This window comes from Galeopterus variegatus, unplaced genomic scaffold (genome assembly GCF_000696425.1).
Source record: "Galeopterus variegatus unplaced genomic scaffold, G_variegatus-3.0.2 Scaffold2892, whole genome shotgun sequence".
NCBI classification, from domain to species: domain Eukaryota; kingdom Metazoa; phylum Chordata; class Mammalia; order Dermoptera; family Cynocephalidae; genus Galeopterus; species Galeopterus variegatus.
This window is the reverse complement of record NW_007729003.1, coordinates 40,329-58,765: the sequence shown is the minus strand read 5'-3', so window position 1 is coordinate 58,765 and position 18,437 is coordinate 40,329. Positions and strand designations below refer to the sequence as shown.

The window sequence follows — 18,437 nt, the reverse complement described above, 5'->3', positions numbered from 1 at the left end:
CAGAATTGAAGATTTAGGATGAAGGGTAGATTCTGATAATATGTCAAAATGGGCAAGCAAACATTAAAGCTTCAGAGCCAGAGATCAAACCAAAATTTAGATGGCAGTGGATCAGGACTCCTGGCAAAGGAATGGGGGAACTGGTCAGAATTCAGCCAAGGATAAGGGAAAAGATCATAGAGCACCAGCAGCTTCTTAAGGCATAAGGTGCCCTTATAACCTCTTGCCAAAGATGGAAACTGGTATCAAAGAAGCTGACACTTGAAAATGGAAGATATTAATGGCATTGTTCTTATTATGGGTTATACAAGGATACTTCAAGAATGTGTGAAAAGATCCATATTATCTTTTAATTCTATTTTTCCACAAACTTTTTGAAGTACCCTCATATACAGGCATTGAGCTGAGATGCACGCCCAGTGCCAGCCTTCACTGACCCCATGGGGAGTTCTGGAATTAGAATGGTCCTTTGAATTTGTCCCACATTGGGCTGAGATGACCAGACCTTTATATCTTTCCATCACTGGCTATGGACCAACCTGGGAAGGAGCTTGACAGCCCTGAAGGGGCTGACAGCTAACGGTGCTCTGCCAACAGCACTCCCTGCAGCTGGGCCAAGTTCTTCACTGCAGTAGGAAGCTGACTAGCACTCACAGTATCTATAATACCATATAAACCCCTCTTGGAGTTATAGTCTTCTCAAATTTTACTGTTTTGTAAACTAAGAGCTTCACAATATCTTTACTTCCTAAAGGAATTCTTTTGATGTTTACTTAGCACAGTCGAGTTATTTCATTAGCCTTTTTAATCTTATAACATTGGTTGAATTTATTTACAATATTCAGAAGTAACTTATAATGTGAATTATTCTACAGATAACTGCCTTAAATTTAGATGGGCAACATCTCTTTGAAATCACAAATTTAGAAAAATTGGAAAATTTGAAATGGGCATCATTCAGCAATAATAATCTCACGAAAATAGAAGGATTAGAATCCTGTATTAACTTGGAGGAGCTAATATTAGATGGAAACTGCATCTCAAAGATAGAAGGTAAGGACCTTGAGAACTTTGAGGTCAATAATAATGAGACTAATGTAGTATGTTTTATTTGACTGTTTAAAGTTCAGTATTGAAAAATGTCCTTCTAGACCAGGGAGAATAAGAGACTTTTCCTCTCTTCTCTCTGTGAAGCTTCCTAGATTCTTCATTTGGGCTTATGCTTATCTGCAGCTCAAAATCAGGATTTTAGAGGGCATGTTCTGCAATATACTAATTTAAATATTTTCTGACTCCTTCCCAGCTTTATATTTTATTCTTACCCTTATTTAATGCTTTGAACCTGGAAAGAAATTGAAAGAAACCTTCCATGACTTGCTAACAATTTCCTCTTAGTCTACTTCTCCACCCACTCAAAGGGGTTACTAACTCCTGGGAATTAAAAAATAATGTGCCCACAAGTGTGCACCATTTGATTAAAAAGGGGAACATGTATGTGTGTATACACATACATGTACACACACACACGCACACATACATACATACATACATACATACTTATCTGGGTAAAGAATATTTCTGGATGTGCATTTTGGTAACATGGTCGTCCTTACCAAGGAGGGAAGGTAGAAATTAGAAATCATGGCTGGGAAAGAGACTTAATTTACACTTTATTCACTTTTGAATTGGATTATTTTTAGCATGTGTATACTACCTTTTTCAGAAAATAGAACATTTGATTTCAAAAAATTGTATACATAAAAGCAAATATTAAATATTTTTAAAAACAGCATGTATAACACTTATCATATTTTATTTTAATAGCTGTTAGCAATATGTTTCTAAAACTTTCTGGATCATTAGAATCACATGGGATACTTACTAAATATACAGATTCACAGACCTCTCCTTTGTAGATTTCGGTTGAGTAAACCTGAAAGTAGTTCAAGCATCTGTGTCTAGAATCATGGCCAATCTTCTCTTACCATTCAATACAGTGTTAGTTTGCTTTGTATATACAATTGAGAACCCTGTTTTCTTTTTGTTTTCCTCCATAAACCTATTAAAGGGGAGAATCCTCCATTCTGTGCTTTTTACAATACAGTGTTAGTTTGCTTTGTATATACAATTGAGAACCCTATTTTCTTTTTGTTTTCCTCCATAAACCTATTAAAGGGGAGAATCCTCCATTCTGTGCTTTTTTTTTTTTGGCAGCTGGCCGGTAAGAGGATCTAAATTCTTGACCTTGGTGTTGTTATCAGCTCCACGTATTTTTTCTTACACCCACTTTTCAAAGAATATAGCTACTCCTCTAAAGTTTAACAGAATTTTCTCTTATTTTTCTGTAAAAATGCGTAGGTTTAATATCCATTTAAGGACTTTGACTTTGATGGTTTTATCCTAGTTTGCCCTAGATTGATAAGGGCTGGTGTGAATGGGGAAAATGTATAAAATGTATGGAGTACTAATTATTTGCCAAAAGCTATACCTGATGCTTTCCAAATATCATTTCATTTAATTCTATAACCTCTTAGAAGTAGATTTCAGTATGTCTATTTTATGGATGAGGAAACGGAGGCTCAGAGGTTACATAATTTAACTGTGATCTCAGATCTAGTAGTGATACATTTGAAACCAACTATGACTTCAAAGTTCTTATCTTTCAACTGCACCATCCTACCTACAGTTATAAAGGGCCTACAGTACATAATATAGCTAGAGGTTAGATTGTGGTGAGAGATGCCATTTTCTAAACTTCTGTCTTAGGGCACTTCTAGGCATAAAAGGTAGAATCAAGGTAAATGGTTCTTTTTAATACAAATGATGCCATAATGAGTTATACTTTTCAGAGTGTTGTACTCTAGTTCCTTACCTATAATGTTTTAAAATGAGGAGTGGTGGTTATTTTGAGCTTTGTGAAGAGCTTTGTGTTGTCATGTTGGTGAAAATCTTAATTATATCATTTTAAGTTTATTTAAAATAGAAATTCAATATTTCATACATGGTGCCTTTCCTTAACACCTTAGAATGAATCTACTTAGAAATCCAAAATTAGAATTTAATGTATGAGATGGGACTTTATACACAAAATTATATCCTTCTGAAACAAAAGGAAAAACAATGATGGTTAATATTATAGAGTTTTAAAAGCCATTTTAATTTAGAAAAAGAGTAACAATAAAATGACCAGCCAGTTATTTTTTAAACTAACCTTTAAGTGGTGTCTGAATCTTTTCCTGAATTTGCTTATTTTTCTAGGCATTTCCAAGCTGACTAAATTAACCCGCCTCAGCATAAATAATAATCTTCTCACTGGTTTGGAAAAGCATACTTTTGATAACATGCTTCATCTTCACTCCCTTTCTCTTGGGAACAACAAAATCACTTCATTGATTGGTTTACAAAAAACTTTTACTCTAATTGAATTATACATAAGCAATAACTATATTACTGTCAATCAGGAGATCTACAATTTAAAGGTGACCATTGGGGCAATAATTATTTTGTATTTAAAAGTATTTGTTTCTTTATACTATGAAAATAATGCATATTCACTGTACAGAATTTGGAAAATGTAGAAAAATATAAAGAAAATTAAAATAAGAATAACAAGGTTTGCTAAAATGTATTTTCATTTAATTTATGTATACATACAGATATATGTATGTGTAACCATAATGCTCCTAATTTGATAACTTCCTGGGGTAACTTTTTTTAACACTCACATAAAATAACCCAAACCCATTTCTCCTAACCAGTGTTGTCTTCAGTATTTCCAAGGATTCCCAAACCTGGTTGGGGAGTAGGATTCTTTAACATTCTCCTGTTCTCAATACAATTCGTGATTGTCTCTCACTGTTCTTAGTAGTGGCTCCAACTCTTTCTGGTCACCTTTGCTCAGATTTGCTCTCTTTAGATCCCCCAAAGAATCCACTAACTCAAGGCTGCTGTGTAACAGGCTTTACTGAAGGTTTGAACAAAATAGAAGTTTCTACAGAGCAGAATAGGAATTCACTTCAAATGTAATGTGTGACTTGTTTCTAAAGTTCAATGGCCATTTCCTAGCACTGTGAGTCTTACGCTGGTCTCTCCTTTTGCTGATACTATATGCTAGGATTTTATCTCCTACCAGAAACTTATGCCCATTTCCTGTCTTTCCTTACCTTCAGCCTTCTCCCCATCATATGCCCCCAGTATATTGTAACTACTACTTCTTTTTTATTTATTTATTTATTTTTTTTGTCTTTTTCCGTGTCCGGCAACGGATCGCAACCCTATATGCCCCCAGTATATTGTAACTACTACTTCTTTTTTATTTATTTATTTATTTTTTTTGTCTTTTTCCGTGTCCGGCAACGGATCACAAACCTCAGTGTCGCACCCGTACCGGACCGGGACTGGCAACGGGATCGCAAACCTCGGTGCTGCGCCCGCACCTCGCTCAGCCAGTGAGCGGGAACCGGTCTGTATGTGGGATCCGAACCCTTGGCGGGAGCGCCGCCGCGCTCCCAAGCGGCGCACTGTAGCAGTGCGCCACCGGGCTGGCCCGTAACTACTACTTCTGAAGCTACAGAGGGAAACTAATCAACAGCAATGTCAGCAACAGAATGAGCCATTTTACATTATGATGCAGAGTAGTTTTACTCTTGTCTTAATCTCTCCCATCCACACCTACTCAGGGCCCTTCCTTCACAGCAAAGGCACGTTAAAGTCTCTGGTGTAATAATAAAGCACATTTTCCCTCAATATGAATTCTCCTACCCTCTCAGAAGGCAGAAGTCATCTTCAGTTTTATCCCCTTACAAATGGCAGTGCCTTTCATTCTCGTTATATCTTGTCTTTATACATATATATCATTTAATAGCCCATTGTTCCATAAACAAAGTATATTGTCTTAAACATAGCTAAGTTCCCTCTAAGCCTTTACCACTGATAGGTAATACATTTAGCACCAGCATCCTGAAAGGGATTCTGATCATATAACATAGACCACTGTAATATTGCACAAAATTGTACCTTAGGAGTCTGAAAGAGTATCCCTTGCACTTAAAAGTACTCAAATTCTATGAAATGATAATTTAAATATTAAAGTCCAAGGGTAATTAACCTTTTAAAGGAAAAAAACTTATTGGGGTGTGATATATGTAGCTATAGATACAGAAATATAAATATATATATAAATATATGTGTTTTTATTACCTAGGGTTTATGCAACTTGGTCATTCTAGACACATATGGAAACATTATTATATGGAATCAAGAAAACTATCGGTTGTTTGTAATATTTCATCTTCCGGAACTGAAAGCTTTGGATGGAGTCTCAATTGTAAGTTGTTGTATGATTTATAACATTTGGTCCAAGCTGCATATTAAGATATCCATAGGCCATAATCATTTTGAATATTGCTTTATCACTAGCATGATACTCTAAAATCTAGGTCTCCACAGCTCATTTTAGATCTGGGTTTTTTTAATTTTCTCATCTGGACAATTCTTAATTGTCTAAATTGAGGTGGAAGGGGAACAAAGATGATGCTTCCAGTTGCACCCATTGAATTCAATGTCTAAAAAATAAAGAGAACAATTTTATGTGACAGGATAGAAAAACTATGCTCTGGGGCCCTACCATCCTCTTATTAGGCCCAAGATTTTTAGAAAAATATAGTTGTTAATAATTAAGAAAAATATATTTGAACCAACAAAAATGGTATGTCAATATTACTAGTAAGGGCTGGCCTGTGGCTCACTCGGTAGAGTGTGGTACTGATAACACCAAGGCCACAGGTTCGGATCCTATATAGGGATGGCCGGTTTGCTCACTGGCTGAGCGTGGTGCTGACAACACCAAGCCAAGGGTTGAGATCCCCTTACCGGTCATCTTTTAAAAAAAAAAATATATATATATATATTACTAGTAAACTGTCAAGAAAAAAAACAAACACAGAACTGAGGACTAAATATGAGAACAACATTTGGAGACTTTGTATGACAAGGAAATTTGTATAGGGCTCTTGATTTCCATGTAGCAGGGTAAGCGTGTCCCAAATGTGTGAAGAATATAAGGTTTTCCTGTGTAATGTTTCCTAGCTCCCTTCACACAACAAAACTCATCAAATTTGCTAGAAAATTGAGAGACAGTTCATGATAATTTGGTACTCTGAGGTGCTGTGAGAAGATTACTAATCCTAGCCCTGCTTTTTTCAGGATTCTTCTCAGAATGGAGAATCTAAAATATTCTCACTCCAACACATACAAATACCCTAGAATCTCACATTATGGGTTTTATTTAGTTGTTAGCTTTTATTGAGAAATATTTTGAAAATCATCTTATGAAACAAGTACTATATCTGCTCTCAAGATGTTGTTGAGGATTTTATCCTTACTATCTCAATGTTCCCTCATTTGAAGGGCCACATGAGAAATTATGTTTAGAGATGTGTAGGAAAAGCTTTTTCTCCATAAGGAAAAGTTATGTTCTGCTCACTGACAATGAGTATTATTTAACTATTTTCCTTTTCACTTTGACTACCTAAAAGCTCAGGGCCAAATTTATAATTTAGTAATAGAAACCCTATAGGAGGTTGTAGTGTGTCTGTCCCTAACCCTAGTTTTTATCTATTCTAACTTATATTGTTCCTGGTCTTGATTTTCATTATCTATGAGTTGTATTTTACTACTTGATTATATGTGTTTCCTGTAAGCTGCCATTAATTCTTTGTGAAATGAGATAGAATATAAGTATATGATTTAATAATGGGACATGAAGACTAGACTGAAGAATTTAGACTTTAGTTATTTTATTTTATTATTATTTTTTTTTAAAGATGACCGGTAAGGGCATCTTAACCCTTGACTTGGTGTTGTCAGCACCACGCTCAGCCAGTGAGCAAACCGGCCATCCGTATATGGGATCCGAACCCGTGGCCTTGGTGTTATCAGCACCGCACTCTCCCAAGTGAGCCACGGGCCAGCCCCGAAGAATTTAGACTTTAAATGAGAGGTAATGGGAATGCATTGAAGATTTTCGAGTAGGGAGATGACATATTCTGAACTACATATTGAGAAATTTAATCTAACGGCAGTGTTTACAGTGGTGGAGGGGAGACCAAGTATGAGGCTGTTAGAATAGTCTAATTGTGAAGTAATGAGAACCTGAACCAGGGGGAAGGGACTTTTAAAACAAGAGAGCTGAAATACATGAGAAATACTGGGGAGAACTGACAGAATTTGCCAACCATTGGATTTGAAGGGCAAGGAAAGTAAAGAGTAAAAGATGTCTACAAGATTTGAGTCTATGCCAATAAAGATACCAGAACAGAATATGAATATAGGAAGAAAAGTAATTCTCAGAAAAGATGATTAGTACTGGACATACTAAGTTTTATATAATAATAGATTATATGACTAAAGATATCAAGCAGGCAGTTGAAATCATAGGACTAAATTTAGATATGTAAATTTACATTGTTTAGACTTAGAGGTAATTTTATGAGTTGGTAGTTAAAACCTAAAGCATACATGATATTGTCTAAAGAAGGTGAGTAGAGAAAGTAAAGAAATCTAAGTGAGGGTTTAATACATTCAATTAGGAAACATAAAGAGGAAAAGAAGCCACAAAAAGTGGTTACAGAGGAAGGTAAAAGAGCAATATAATACTTGAGTGTTTGAGATGTAATTGGACTTTAGAAATGACATAGTTTAAATCCTTTATTTTATGAATGAGCACAAGAAACTCCAGACATGTAATCATATTGAAAGTTAACTGTGTTGTTCCAAGTAACACACTTCTTTAATGATAAGTCATGAACAGATGATTTTAACTCTTTGTCCGAAATTCTCTAGACATGTAATCATATTGCCTTCTTTGGAGTGGGAGCGGAAACCAAAGGAGGAGAGACTATGAAAAATCAAAGGGTAGTGTGGGTAGCTGTGTTTTCATTTTATCTCCTCTTCATGCATACTTCTATTTTTAAATGCATATTTTTGCATTAAGAATACATGTACATATTCTCAATTCAGATATGAAGTTTTAGTGGAATAGGAGAAAAAGAAGGGAGTTTGAGTAAAAGTAGATCGAATGACTTATCCATTTTGTTCAGGTCAAGTTCAAGCCATTTGTCTAAAATAGGTGGGTAAACTATGGCCCTTGGGCCAAATGTGGCCTGCCACCTGTTTTTATAAATAAAATTTTATTTGAACACATTCATGCCTGTTTGTTTATGTATAGTTTTAACTGCTTTTACACTACAATGGCAAAATTAAATAGTTGTAACAGAGAACCTATAGCCCAGAAAGCCTATGGGAAAAGTACAAAAAATGTTTGCCGACCTCTGATTTAGAACGACAGTAATCAAATGTTGTTTGTCTAATTAAGAAAAATCCAAAATCAGTGGCTTTCTAAGGCTGAATTAATGTGTTTTATAAACTTATTTTGAGATTATGTTATTCAGGATTCAACCAGAGAAGCAGAACTAGTTAGAGTGATATATATACACAAGTACTTCAAAAGTTCATGGAAAAATGAAGTTAAAAGATAATATAAATCCTTCCTTAACCTTCTGAAGTACCCTTGTGTATCAAGGAATACTTAACAATTGTGGGGGCTGTCTGAGCAAGTCTGAAATTTATAGGGCAGACCATTAGGGAAGATTATGGGCAGCCTGGAACTCACAGGCATGGACCAAAGCTGCCATCCATAGTTGGATTTTATTCTTTCTTTCAGAGAGCCTCAGCTCTGCTTTTAAGGCCTTGCAGTTGCTTGAATCAGGCCCATCCAGATTATCCAAGATGATCTTTTTATTGAAAGCCAGATAATTAGAAGTTTTATTTATACAAGTATCTGCAAAATACTTTCACAGAAACACCTAGATTAGTATAGCTGATAAAATAACTGGGGACTGTAGCTTTACATATTTTACAGTTCTGTTGTTTGGTACACATACATTTAGTATTGTTATGTCTTGTTGGTGGATTGACACTTTTATCAGTCCCTCTTTGTCTCTGGTAACTTCCTTTGCTTTGAAGTCTACTTTATTTGAGGTTAATTAGCCACTCCTGCTTTCTTTTGATTGATGCTTGTGTGGTATATCTTTTGCCATCCTTTTGCTTTCAACCTGCATATATCATTATACTTGAAATGAATTTCTTGTTGGCAACATACAGTTGGATCATTTTTTTTATCCACTGCAAATCTCTATCTTTTAATTGGTGAATGTATTTAGGGCTTAAGTCTGCTATTTTATTTTTTGCTTTTTGTTTCTTTCTTTTGTTTTCTTTTTAATGCCTTACTGTAGGCTACCTGAATATGTTTTAGAATCCTATTTTTATTGATTGATAGCATTTTTAAGTGTATCTGTTCATGTAGATTTTTTAATGGTTGCTGTAGGTATTACATTACATGTGCATAATTTATTGCAGTTTACTGGTGTTGACATGTTTACCAGTTCGAGTGAAGTATAGAAATCTTACTTCTCTTAAGCCCATTTCTCCTCCCTTGTCTTAAATATCTCCTTTATATATATTGAGAACCACATCAGACAATATTACACTTTTTTACTTCAGCCAATCAAATATAACTTAGAAAACTCAAGAGAAGAAGGAAAGTCTATTGCATTAATACTCCTTCCATTGCGCTTTCTTCTTTCTTGGTATTTCAAGATTACTTTTTATGTTTATTTCTTTTTCTGTCTCAAAAACTTCCTTTTGCCGTCTTTTAGGGAGGTCTGCTAGTGACAATTTGTTTAATTTTCCTTCATCTGAGAATGTCTTGATGTGCCTTTTCATTTCTGAATGATATTTTCTCTGCATATAGGATTCTGAGTTGACAATTGTTTTCATTCACCTCTTGAAAAATGCTGTCACATTCCCTGGTTTTCATGGTTTCTGATGAGAAATCTGTCATTCAAATTGTTTTCTCCATATAGGTAAGATTTCGTTCCTCTCTCACTGATTTTATGATTTTTTCTCTGTCATTAGTTTTCATAAATTTGATTATCGTTATTATTATGTGTCCTCACATGGATTTTTAGGGGGGTTTTCTGTTTGGGGTTTGTTTAGCTTTTTGAATCTGTAGGTTTATGTCTTTTGCCAAATTTGGGGGATTTTCAGCTATTATTTCTTCAAATACTTTTTCAGCCAGGACTGTTTCCCCTCCCTTCTATGAATTCAAAGATACTAATGTTAAACCTTTTGTTATGATCCCACAGTTCAGGATATGATCTATCTTGGTAGGGTGAGGCTCATTTTTTTAAAGTCTATTTTCTCTCTTTTTTTTACATTGGGTAATTTCTACTGCTGTATCTTAAAGTTTACTGATTCTTTCCTCTGTTCTCTCTATTTTGCTATTGAGCCCATGTATTGTGCTTCTTTTGTTGCAGAACTTTCCAATTCTAAAATTTCTATTTCATTCTTCTTCATACATCCTACTTATTTGCTGAAAGTTTCTATTTTTTTCATTTCTTTCAAGTATATTCATAATTGCCTGTTGAAACATTTTTGTGATAGCCTCTTTTAAATCCTTGATGGATAATTTCAAATATCTGTGTCATCTCAGTGTTGATATCTGTTGATTGTCTTTTTATATTCAAGTTGAGATTTTCTTGGTTTTGGGCACAATGAGAGACTTTTCTGTTTTATTGTGGACATTTTGAGTATTATATCACAGAACATGTATCTTATTTAAATATTCTATTTTAGCAAGACTTCCTTGATATTGCACCAATGAGAAGATGGGGCACCACTTTGTTGCTGTCAGGTGGGAGGGAAGTAGAAGTCCAAGTGCTCCCATTTGGCCTCTGCTGACCACCTGAAGATGTGTTTCATTAACTGCTAGGCTGAGGTAGGAGTTCAAGTTCCCCACCAGACCTCCATTGATTCATTATGACTAGGAGGGGGAGGGACTCCTTGTTACTGTTTCCCATAGGCCTCCACTGACTCATCCTGGCTGGGAGGAGCAGGAGTGCCTCATTAATGCTGCACAGACACCTCATTATTACTGGGTAGAAGTGGAAATCCGCTAGGAGGGGGAGGGACTCCTTGTTACTGTTTCCCATAGGCCTCCACTGACTCATCCTGGCTGGGAGGGGCAGGAGTGCCTCATTAATGCTGCACAGACACCTCATTATTACTGGGTAGAAGTGGAAATCCAGGCTTCTCGTGTGGTCTCCAGTAATACTAGGGGTTTGGGGGGATTAATGCTGGGAGGTGTAGTGGATTGAATTATGTCCCCCAAAACTCACTGAAGCTTGAATTGTGTCCCCCAAGTGTCATGTATTAGAAACTTGGCCCCCACTGTGACTGGTAAGAGGGTGGGAAATCCTATTATGGTAATTGAAAGGTGGAGCCTTGAAGAGGTGATTAGACGTAGGACCTAGGACCGTGTAGTAGTGAATGGATTAAAACTGGTGGTCAGGGGCATGGTTCTGAGGGCTTTAAAGGAAGAGAAAGGACAGTTTGTCTCTCTGCTCCACCATTTTCACAATGTGATGCCCTGCCATCACTGTCACCATCACCAAGACCTTCACCAGCTCTGTTCCCTGAACTTTCTACTTACGAGCCTCAGAAACTGTAAGCAGTAAATTTTATTTTCTTATAATTTACACGGTTCTGAGTATTTCGTTATAAGCAACAGAAGCAGACTAATACAGAGGGGATGAAATGTCAGGCTCCCACCCACCAGAGGGATGACGGAGTGCCTTGGTATAGCTGGACGAGGGTGGAAGTCCATTCTGCTTTTACTGGTGGGATGGAGGTGGACCCCCATTCATAATGTGGTGTTTAGCCGGAGTAAACCTATTATTGTCTAAAAGTTTTTCCTCTTGCTAGGATCCCCCTTTCCTGGTTCTTTGACTGGAAAAAGCAGGATTTTTCTGTGGACTTTATTTTGTTTTCTCCTGTTAACATTTCTGGGTTTCTGGATTCTCCAGCACCCAGTCTTGGCATATAAAGCAAGAAGAAAATACAGGGTGTCAATCCTCAGGTACCAAGGTCCCTAGCTGGTCTAACTTTTTCTCTATACCTTTCAATATTCTTATGTCTGTTTTATATATAATTTGCAGGGGTTTTAGCTGTACTTAGTAGGAGAAATAGGGAGAAATGAATCCCTCCATTTTTACCTAAAACCAGAGAATTAATGTGATTTAGTCATCTGTAAGAGAGGACATCAATTTCTAAATGTCCTAATATAGGAACCACCGGAGACTGAGAGTGCAAAAGATTTATTTGGTGGCCGACTTACTTCTGACATGATTGCAGAACGACAGGGACATTCAAATTTCACCCAAATGGAAGAACTAAATTGGACTTCATCATCCATCAGGTATAATTATTTTATTATATGCTTTTTGACATTATAATTACATATGTAATTATTATCATTTTCTGAAGTTCATACATTTATACATCTTACCTAAATATAACCAGTAATTCAGAAAATCATCTACACTACTTCAAAATCTCATGCACCCTTTGAAATGCATTAATAATTTTTACCATCAACAACTGGTTTAAAATGTCATCAATCTCTTTCTTGGACTTTGTGTTTCTCTTTTCTTTTACAGCCAAGCTTTTAAAGTTAGAACACACTAGGTTTGCTCCGCACATTTTATCACTGTTATCCAATGCAACCTTATTCCACTGCCACCATTCCTCTGATACTACTCTCTTGAACATCATTACTGTCCTCCTGGTTAACAAATCCAGATTATTTTTAATTCTTATCTAACTTGGCTGACTCCTCCTTCCTTGTACTTGTCTCCCCTTTTTACCTGTAATTTCACATTCTTGATTTTTCTATAAACTTCTCAAGTTTATCAGTTCTGACCTTCTGATGTTCTCAGAGTTTTATTCTCAGACCCCTCCTCCTCTGTCTTCCCTTCTCTACTCCTCTCCTGTAATTCCCTTTTCTTTGCTCTCATCTTTTTCTTGTAATGTACTCTTCATGGGCAGCCTTATCTTTAGCTATAATTTTAATTTATTGTGATGATCCCCAAATTTATCATTTTTAGCCCAAACCTAGGTTTTTCACCTGAGTATTTAATTGCTCTCTAGAGTAACAACATCTACCTATTGTTACGTGAGCAAAAAAAATCTGAGAAAAATCTGGGTCATTTCTTTCTCTCCTTTGTCTTCCATTTTCATTTCTTCACCAAGTTCTATAGAGTCCATGTCCTAAGTATGTCTCATAATTCTTCCTTCTTTCCATAATCACTACCATTGGCCTAGGCTGGGCAGTAGACTATTTTAGAAACTCTCTCAGTGATCTTTTTGTTGTTTGTCTTATATAAACAAATCTTCCCTGAAAACCCTTCTCTGTTATCCATACTGCCTTCTAAGATGTGAGTTTTATCAGATTACATCCTTTTTCAACATTGTTCAGTGGCTTTCCATTATCTGCAGAATAAAATTTAAGATTCCTTTGTATGGCATCGTATGTAAAATTCCTTTGTATTACCTATCCATTTTTATCTCTTGTAATCCTTGCCTTTTCTGCCCATGACACTTTATATTTCAAAAATAATGAAATATTCCAGTTTCTGCATCTCAATCGGAAGATACTATTTCATTTTTCTGCCTTTGTTTGTGCCTGTTTCACTGCTTGGAACTCTTTCCTCCTAATTTGCCTGACAAATACCTACAAACCTTTTAAATCTCATCTCAAGATCTCTCTCCTCTGTAATACAATCTTTGACTTCCTCAAAGGTGTTTTCATTACCCAAAATGCCATTACATCTGACTCTACTACAGCAGTTTTCCTTTTTATTTTAGTTTTTCTGGCTTCCACTTTTTGAGGGCAGGAGCAGTTTCTTTTTTGTTGTAGCCTTTTCAAACACATTGTCTGCACTTAGGAAATACTAATGCAAATATGTTGAATGAATGACTTATTAGTGAATAAATTGTCATAACTATAACCTCAGGTTTAGGATTTGCTTAAAGTGGTTAGGGAAAGGTGATTTAGGGGCCGGCCCGGTGGCGCACTGCTACAGTGCGCCGCTTGGGAGTGTGGCGGCGCTCCCGCCAAGGGTTCGGATCCCACATACAGACCGGTTCCCGCTCACTGGCTGAGCGAGGTGCGGGCACGACACTGAGGGTTGCGATCCCGTTGCCGGACAGGAAAAAAAAAAAAAAAAGAAGAAAGGTGATTTAGTTTTATGTTCTTCTCTATTCTGGCTCAAATGAAGGTAGAACAGTCACATAGCTAAGGACTAGGAATTAAGCATTTTGTTTAATTGCCAAAACATTCTTACAAGCTGGAATGCCATAAAAGTTTTTGGGAGATCCCACAGTAGTCTGTTTTCAAAGATCTTTCCTGCTTTCTTGTTCTCTTTTCTATCCGTAACCCCTTCCTGGCATTTCAAACATAACCTACTTCACATATATCTTCTGAAGTTTGGAACCTGAAAATCTTATTATTTACCATATCAAATTCACTATGATTTCATGAGCATGTATGTGAATTTATAAAGAAATTGGTGATGTTTATTTTATGTTTCTTTTATGATAGTACTGTTGTATTTATGTGGTAATAGATATGTTTTTTTAAAAGCAATCAAAATCTATATCATTCTCTTACACATGTGCCCAACAAAAAAATCTATATTTAACCAATCATTTGACTCATGCACTTTACATTAAGGTAATTATTTTTCATAGCATTATTCAGATGAGATTTTTTTAAATGCCTTTGGGGATTGTACGTGAAGGAACTCACCTTTTGCTATGTTTTCCTCTCCTATTAAAATAAACACTGTATTTATTTTGTCTAAATTCAGAACTGTAGATTTGATTCCAGTTGACCGATTTAGAAATGTGTGTAATGTGAATCTACAGAACAATAATCTTACCTCATTCAGTGGATTAATCTATCTGCCTAATGTTAAGGTGAGTCAATTACAAATTTTATTTTTTTCTTTCAAGGTTGTCAGTGCGAGTTGAAATCTTCTTTACTTTGGATTAAAATGTATTTCCATGTTATTAAAGTAGAGATATTATTCCTAAAGATTTTTGTTTTGTTTTTTACTAAGCAAGAAAAAGTTATTTTGGTTTGACCTCAGTTTTATGTGATTGTCTTGTATGCAGTTAATTTTGCTCTGCAGTAGGAGATGGGTTAGAAAGCTGCCTCTATAGTAAGCAGGTATGGAATAAAGTTGAGGACACTAAGTTCAAAGCAGCCTCTTTGCCTCCTTTCCTGTTGCCTTGACTTGACCATCTACTAAGGCCTTTTGAACATAGAAAAATAGCTATCTCTCCAACCAAGGAGTTATTCATTCATATCAAGCTTGGAAAAGTTGAGAAAGTTGAGTAGCTTTCTGGGGTCTCCATTATAATTTTATTTGACATGTTGTAATTTCCCAGCATGTCAGATAATAAAAAACACATTCAGGGCCGGCCCAGTGGCGCACTGGAGAGTGCGCTGCTTGGGAGCGCGGCGGCGCTCCCACCGAGGGTTTGGATCCCATGTGGAGACCAGTTCCCGCTCACTGGCTGAGCGCGGTGCGGGCGCAACACTGAGGGTTGCGATCCCGTTACCGGTCAGTAAAAAAAGACAAAAAAAAAAAAAAAAAACCCACATTCAGAACTAAATTCAAATAATTTGGGATATAAAAAGTTATGTTATTTTTAACACTAATATATTATTAAATTGTGTTGTATATTATAAGTTTTATCCATACCATTTTTAATAGTTTCTCAGGTGTCTGATTAAAACGATATTCTTTCTGTAGGTCTTATGTCTCAACAATAATCATATTGAATCAATCATGCCCAGACTAAAACCTCAGACTCACTTAACTAACAGGCAACTACTCTACCAGAAAGTGCCTTCAAGTGGCTATGGACAGCAAGGAACTTCACAAAAAAACAGGTACAATTCTTTCTATTTATAATTAGAAATTTGATTGGGAATTTAAAAAGTAATTAGTCACATTGACAAAAATAGTAACGCGTTCCAGTAAATACATTTAGCTTATTTTCATATTTATTTTATTTAATAGCTACACAGCAAAAGTAAACTTCACAAATAAAAAGATACTTAAAATATTCCTTTGTCATTGTTTATTGTTAACTTCCTCTATTTCATACCTATATTGTAAATAAAGATAAAAAACTAAAAATCAAAAAGGCTTGTATTTTTAATGAGCTTGGGTTTCTTTTCTTTTTAAACTGGGATACAATTTACATACCATAAAACTCACCCTTTGTGTACAACTCAGTGATTTTTAGTATATTCACAAAGTTGTGCAAATATTACCACTTATTCCAGAACTTTATCACCCCACAAAGGAACCCCTTACTTAGTAGCATGAACTTGGGTTTCCTTCAACATTCCTTCTAAATTATTTATCTGGTCACTTAATGCCTCAACACCAATGGAAAATATACTTTATGAAAAGTTGAGGACACACCTCCTACCTGCCTGTACCTTTTTGATAGAATATAAAGATATATATGGATATATAGATATATATCTCCAAGTCAGAATACTTTCATTTCAGTTTTCTCAATGAAGAACATTCCTTGTGTTTTTGTCACCTTTGATGATTTACATACCATGAAATTCATCAGTTTAAGTATACAGTTTAATGAATGTTGACAAATGTATTGAGTAATATAACCACTATCACAATCAAGATACAAAATATTCCCTTCTCAAAAAGTTTCCTCCTATCTCTTTGCAATCCCCTCCCCTCATACCCTGGCCCCCAGCAACAATGATCTACTTTCTATCACTACAATTTTGCCTTTTTCTAGAATTTTATATGATTGGAATTATATAGTAAGTAGTCTTTGTGTCCGGCTTCTTTCTCTTAGCATAATGCTTTTGAGATTCATTCATATTGTTGCAAATGTCAGTAATTCATTTCACTTTATTGCTAAGTAGTATTCCATTATATGGATTATATGACAAGTTGTTTATCCATTCATCATTGATGGACATTTGGATTTCCAGTTTCAGGCTATTATGATTAAAGCTGCTATGAAAATTTCATTTATACGCATCATTTATATTGGAGACTATTGATATTTGGTTTTTCCAGCAGCTTTATTAAAGTGCAGTCTACATACCATGTTCATTCATTTTAAGGGTATAAGTCAATAAGTTTTACTAAATTTATACAATTGTACGATCATTACTGTAAAACAATTTTAAAAACATTTCCATCACACCAAAAAGATCCTTCATGTCCATTTGCGGTTGATTCCCTTTCCCTCCTCTAGCCCCAGACAACCTCTAATCCACATTCTATAGAGTTATGCTTTCTAGACATTTTATATAAATGAAACCACATAACATGTGGTCTTTTGCATCTGTTTTTACACTTGGTATAATGTTTTTGAGGTTCATCTATGTTGTGGCATGTGTTAATAGATCATTTATTTTTATTGCTGAATATATTGTGTATTCTATTATATGTATATGCCACATTATGTTTATCCATTCACCAGATGATAAACACTTGGATTATTTCCACTTTTTGGCTGGTATGAATAATGCTATAAACATTTGCATGCAAGAATTGATATGCCACATTATGTTTATCCATTCACCAGATTATAAACATTTGGATTATTTCCACTTTTTGGCTGGTATGAATAATGCTATAAACATTTGCATGCAAGAATTTGTGTGCACTTATATTTTTATTATGTTTATCTTGGGGAGATACACACGAGTAGAATTGTTGGGTCATATGGTAATTTAATATTTAACTATTTAAGAAACTGCCAAACTGTTTTCCAAAGTGGATGAACCATTTTGCACTACCATCTGCAGTATATGAACATTCTAATTTCTACACATCTTTGGCCAATACTTGTTATTGCCTATCTTTTATGTTATAGCCATTCTAGTAGATTCGAAGTGATGTCTCATTATGGTTTTAATTTACATTTCTCTAATGACTAATGTTGAGCAGCTTTTCAAAAGCTTATCAGCCATTCGTATACTTTCTTTGGTGAACTGTCTTTTCAAATCTTTTGCTTATTTTTTAATTAGGTTGCTTGGCCTTTTATTTAAAATATTAAATATTTTAAATAAATATTAAATATTCTGGATATAAACCCTTTTTCAAATAAATGATTTACAAATATTTTCACTCAATCTGTGGCTTGTCTTTTTATCTTGTTGAATAGTGTCTTCTGAAGAAATTTTACTTTTGATAAAGTCCAATTTATCAATTTTTTTCTCTTAAGATTATGAATATGGTGTTATATCTAAGAATTCTTTGCCTAATCTAAGGTCTCTAAGATTTTCTCATGTTTTCTTCATAAAGTTTTATAGTTTTTCTCTACATTTAGACCTATAATCTATTTCGAGTTGTTGTTTGTGTATGTTGTGAGGTAAGATGTGAGATCTAAATCCATCTGTTTGTGTGTGGATATCCAATTGTCTAAGCACCATTTGTTAAAACACTATCCTTTTCTGCCTTGAATTGCCTTGT

At 35.2% G+C, this 18,437-nt stretch overlaps 1 protein-coding gene across 1 annotated transcript in view; it reads left to right on the top strand.

The window, feature by feature from the left end:
* The window catches only part of LOC103599241 (leucine-rich repeat-containing protein 9-like), a 94,404-nt gene that overhangs the window by 51,983 nt on the left and 23,984 nt on the right, over positions 1-18,437 (top strand). Inside the window, exons 19-24 of the mRNA XM_008583353.1 lie at positions 876-1,053; positions 3,259-3,479; positions 5,204-5,326; positions 12,186-12,316; positions 14,769-14,877; positions 15,720-15,859. Coding sequence (XP_008581575.1) covers positions 876-1,053; positions 3,259-3,479; positions 5,204-5,326; positions 12,186-12,316; positions 14,769-14,877; positions 15,720-15,859 — 902 coding nt within the window. The remainder of the gene's footprint in view (positions 1-875; positions 1,054-3,258; positions 3,480-5,203; positions 5,327-12,185; positions 12,317-14,768; positions 14,878-15,719; positions 15,860-18,437) is intronic.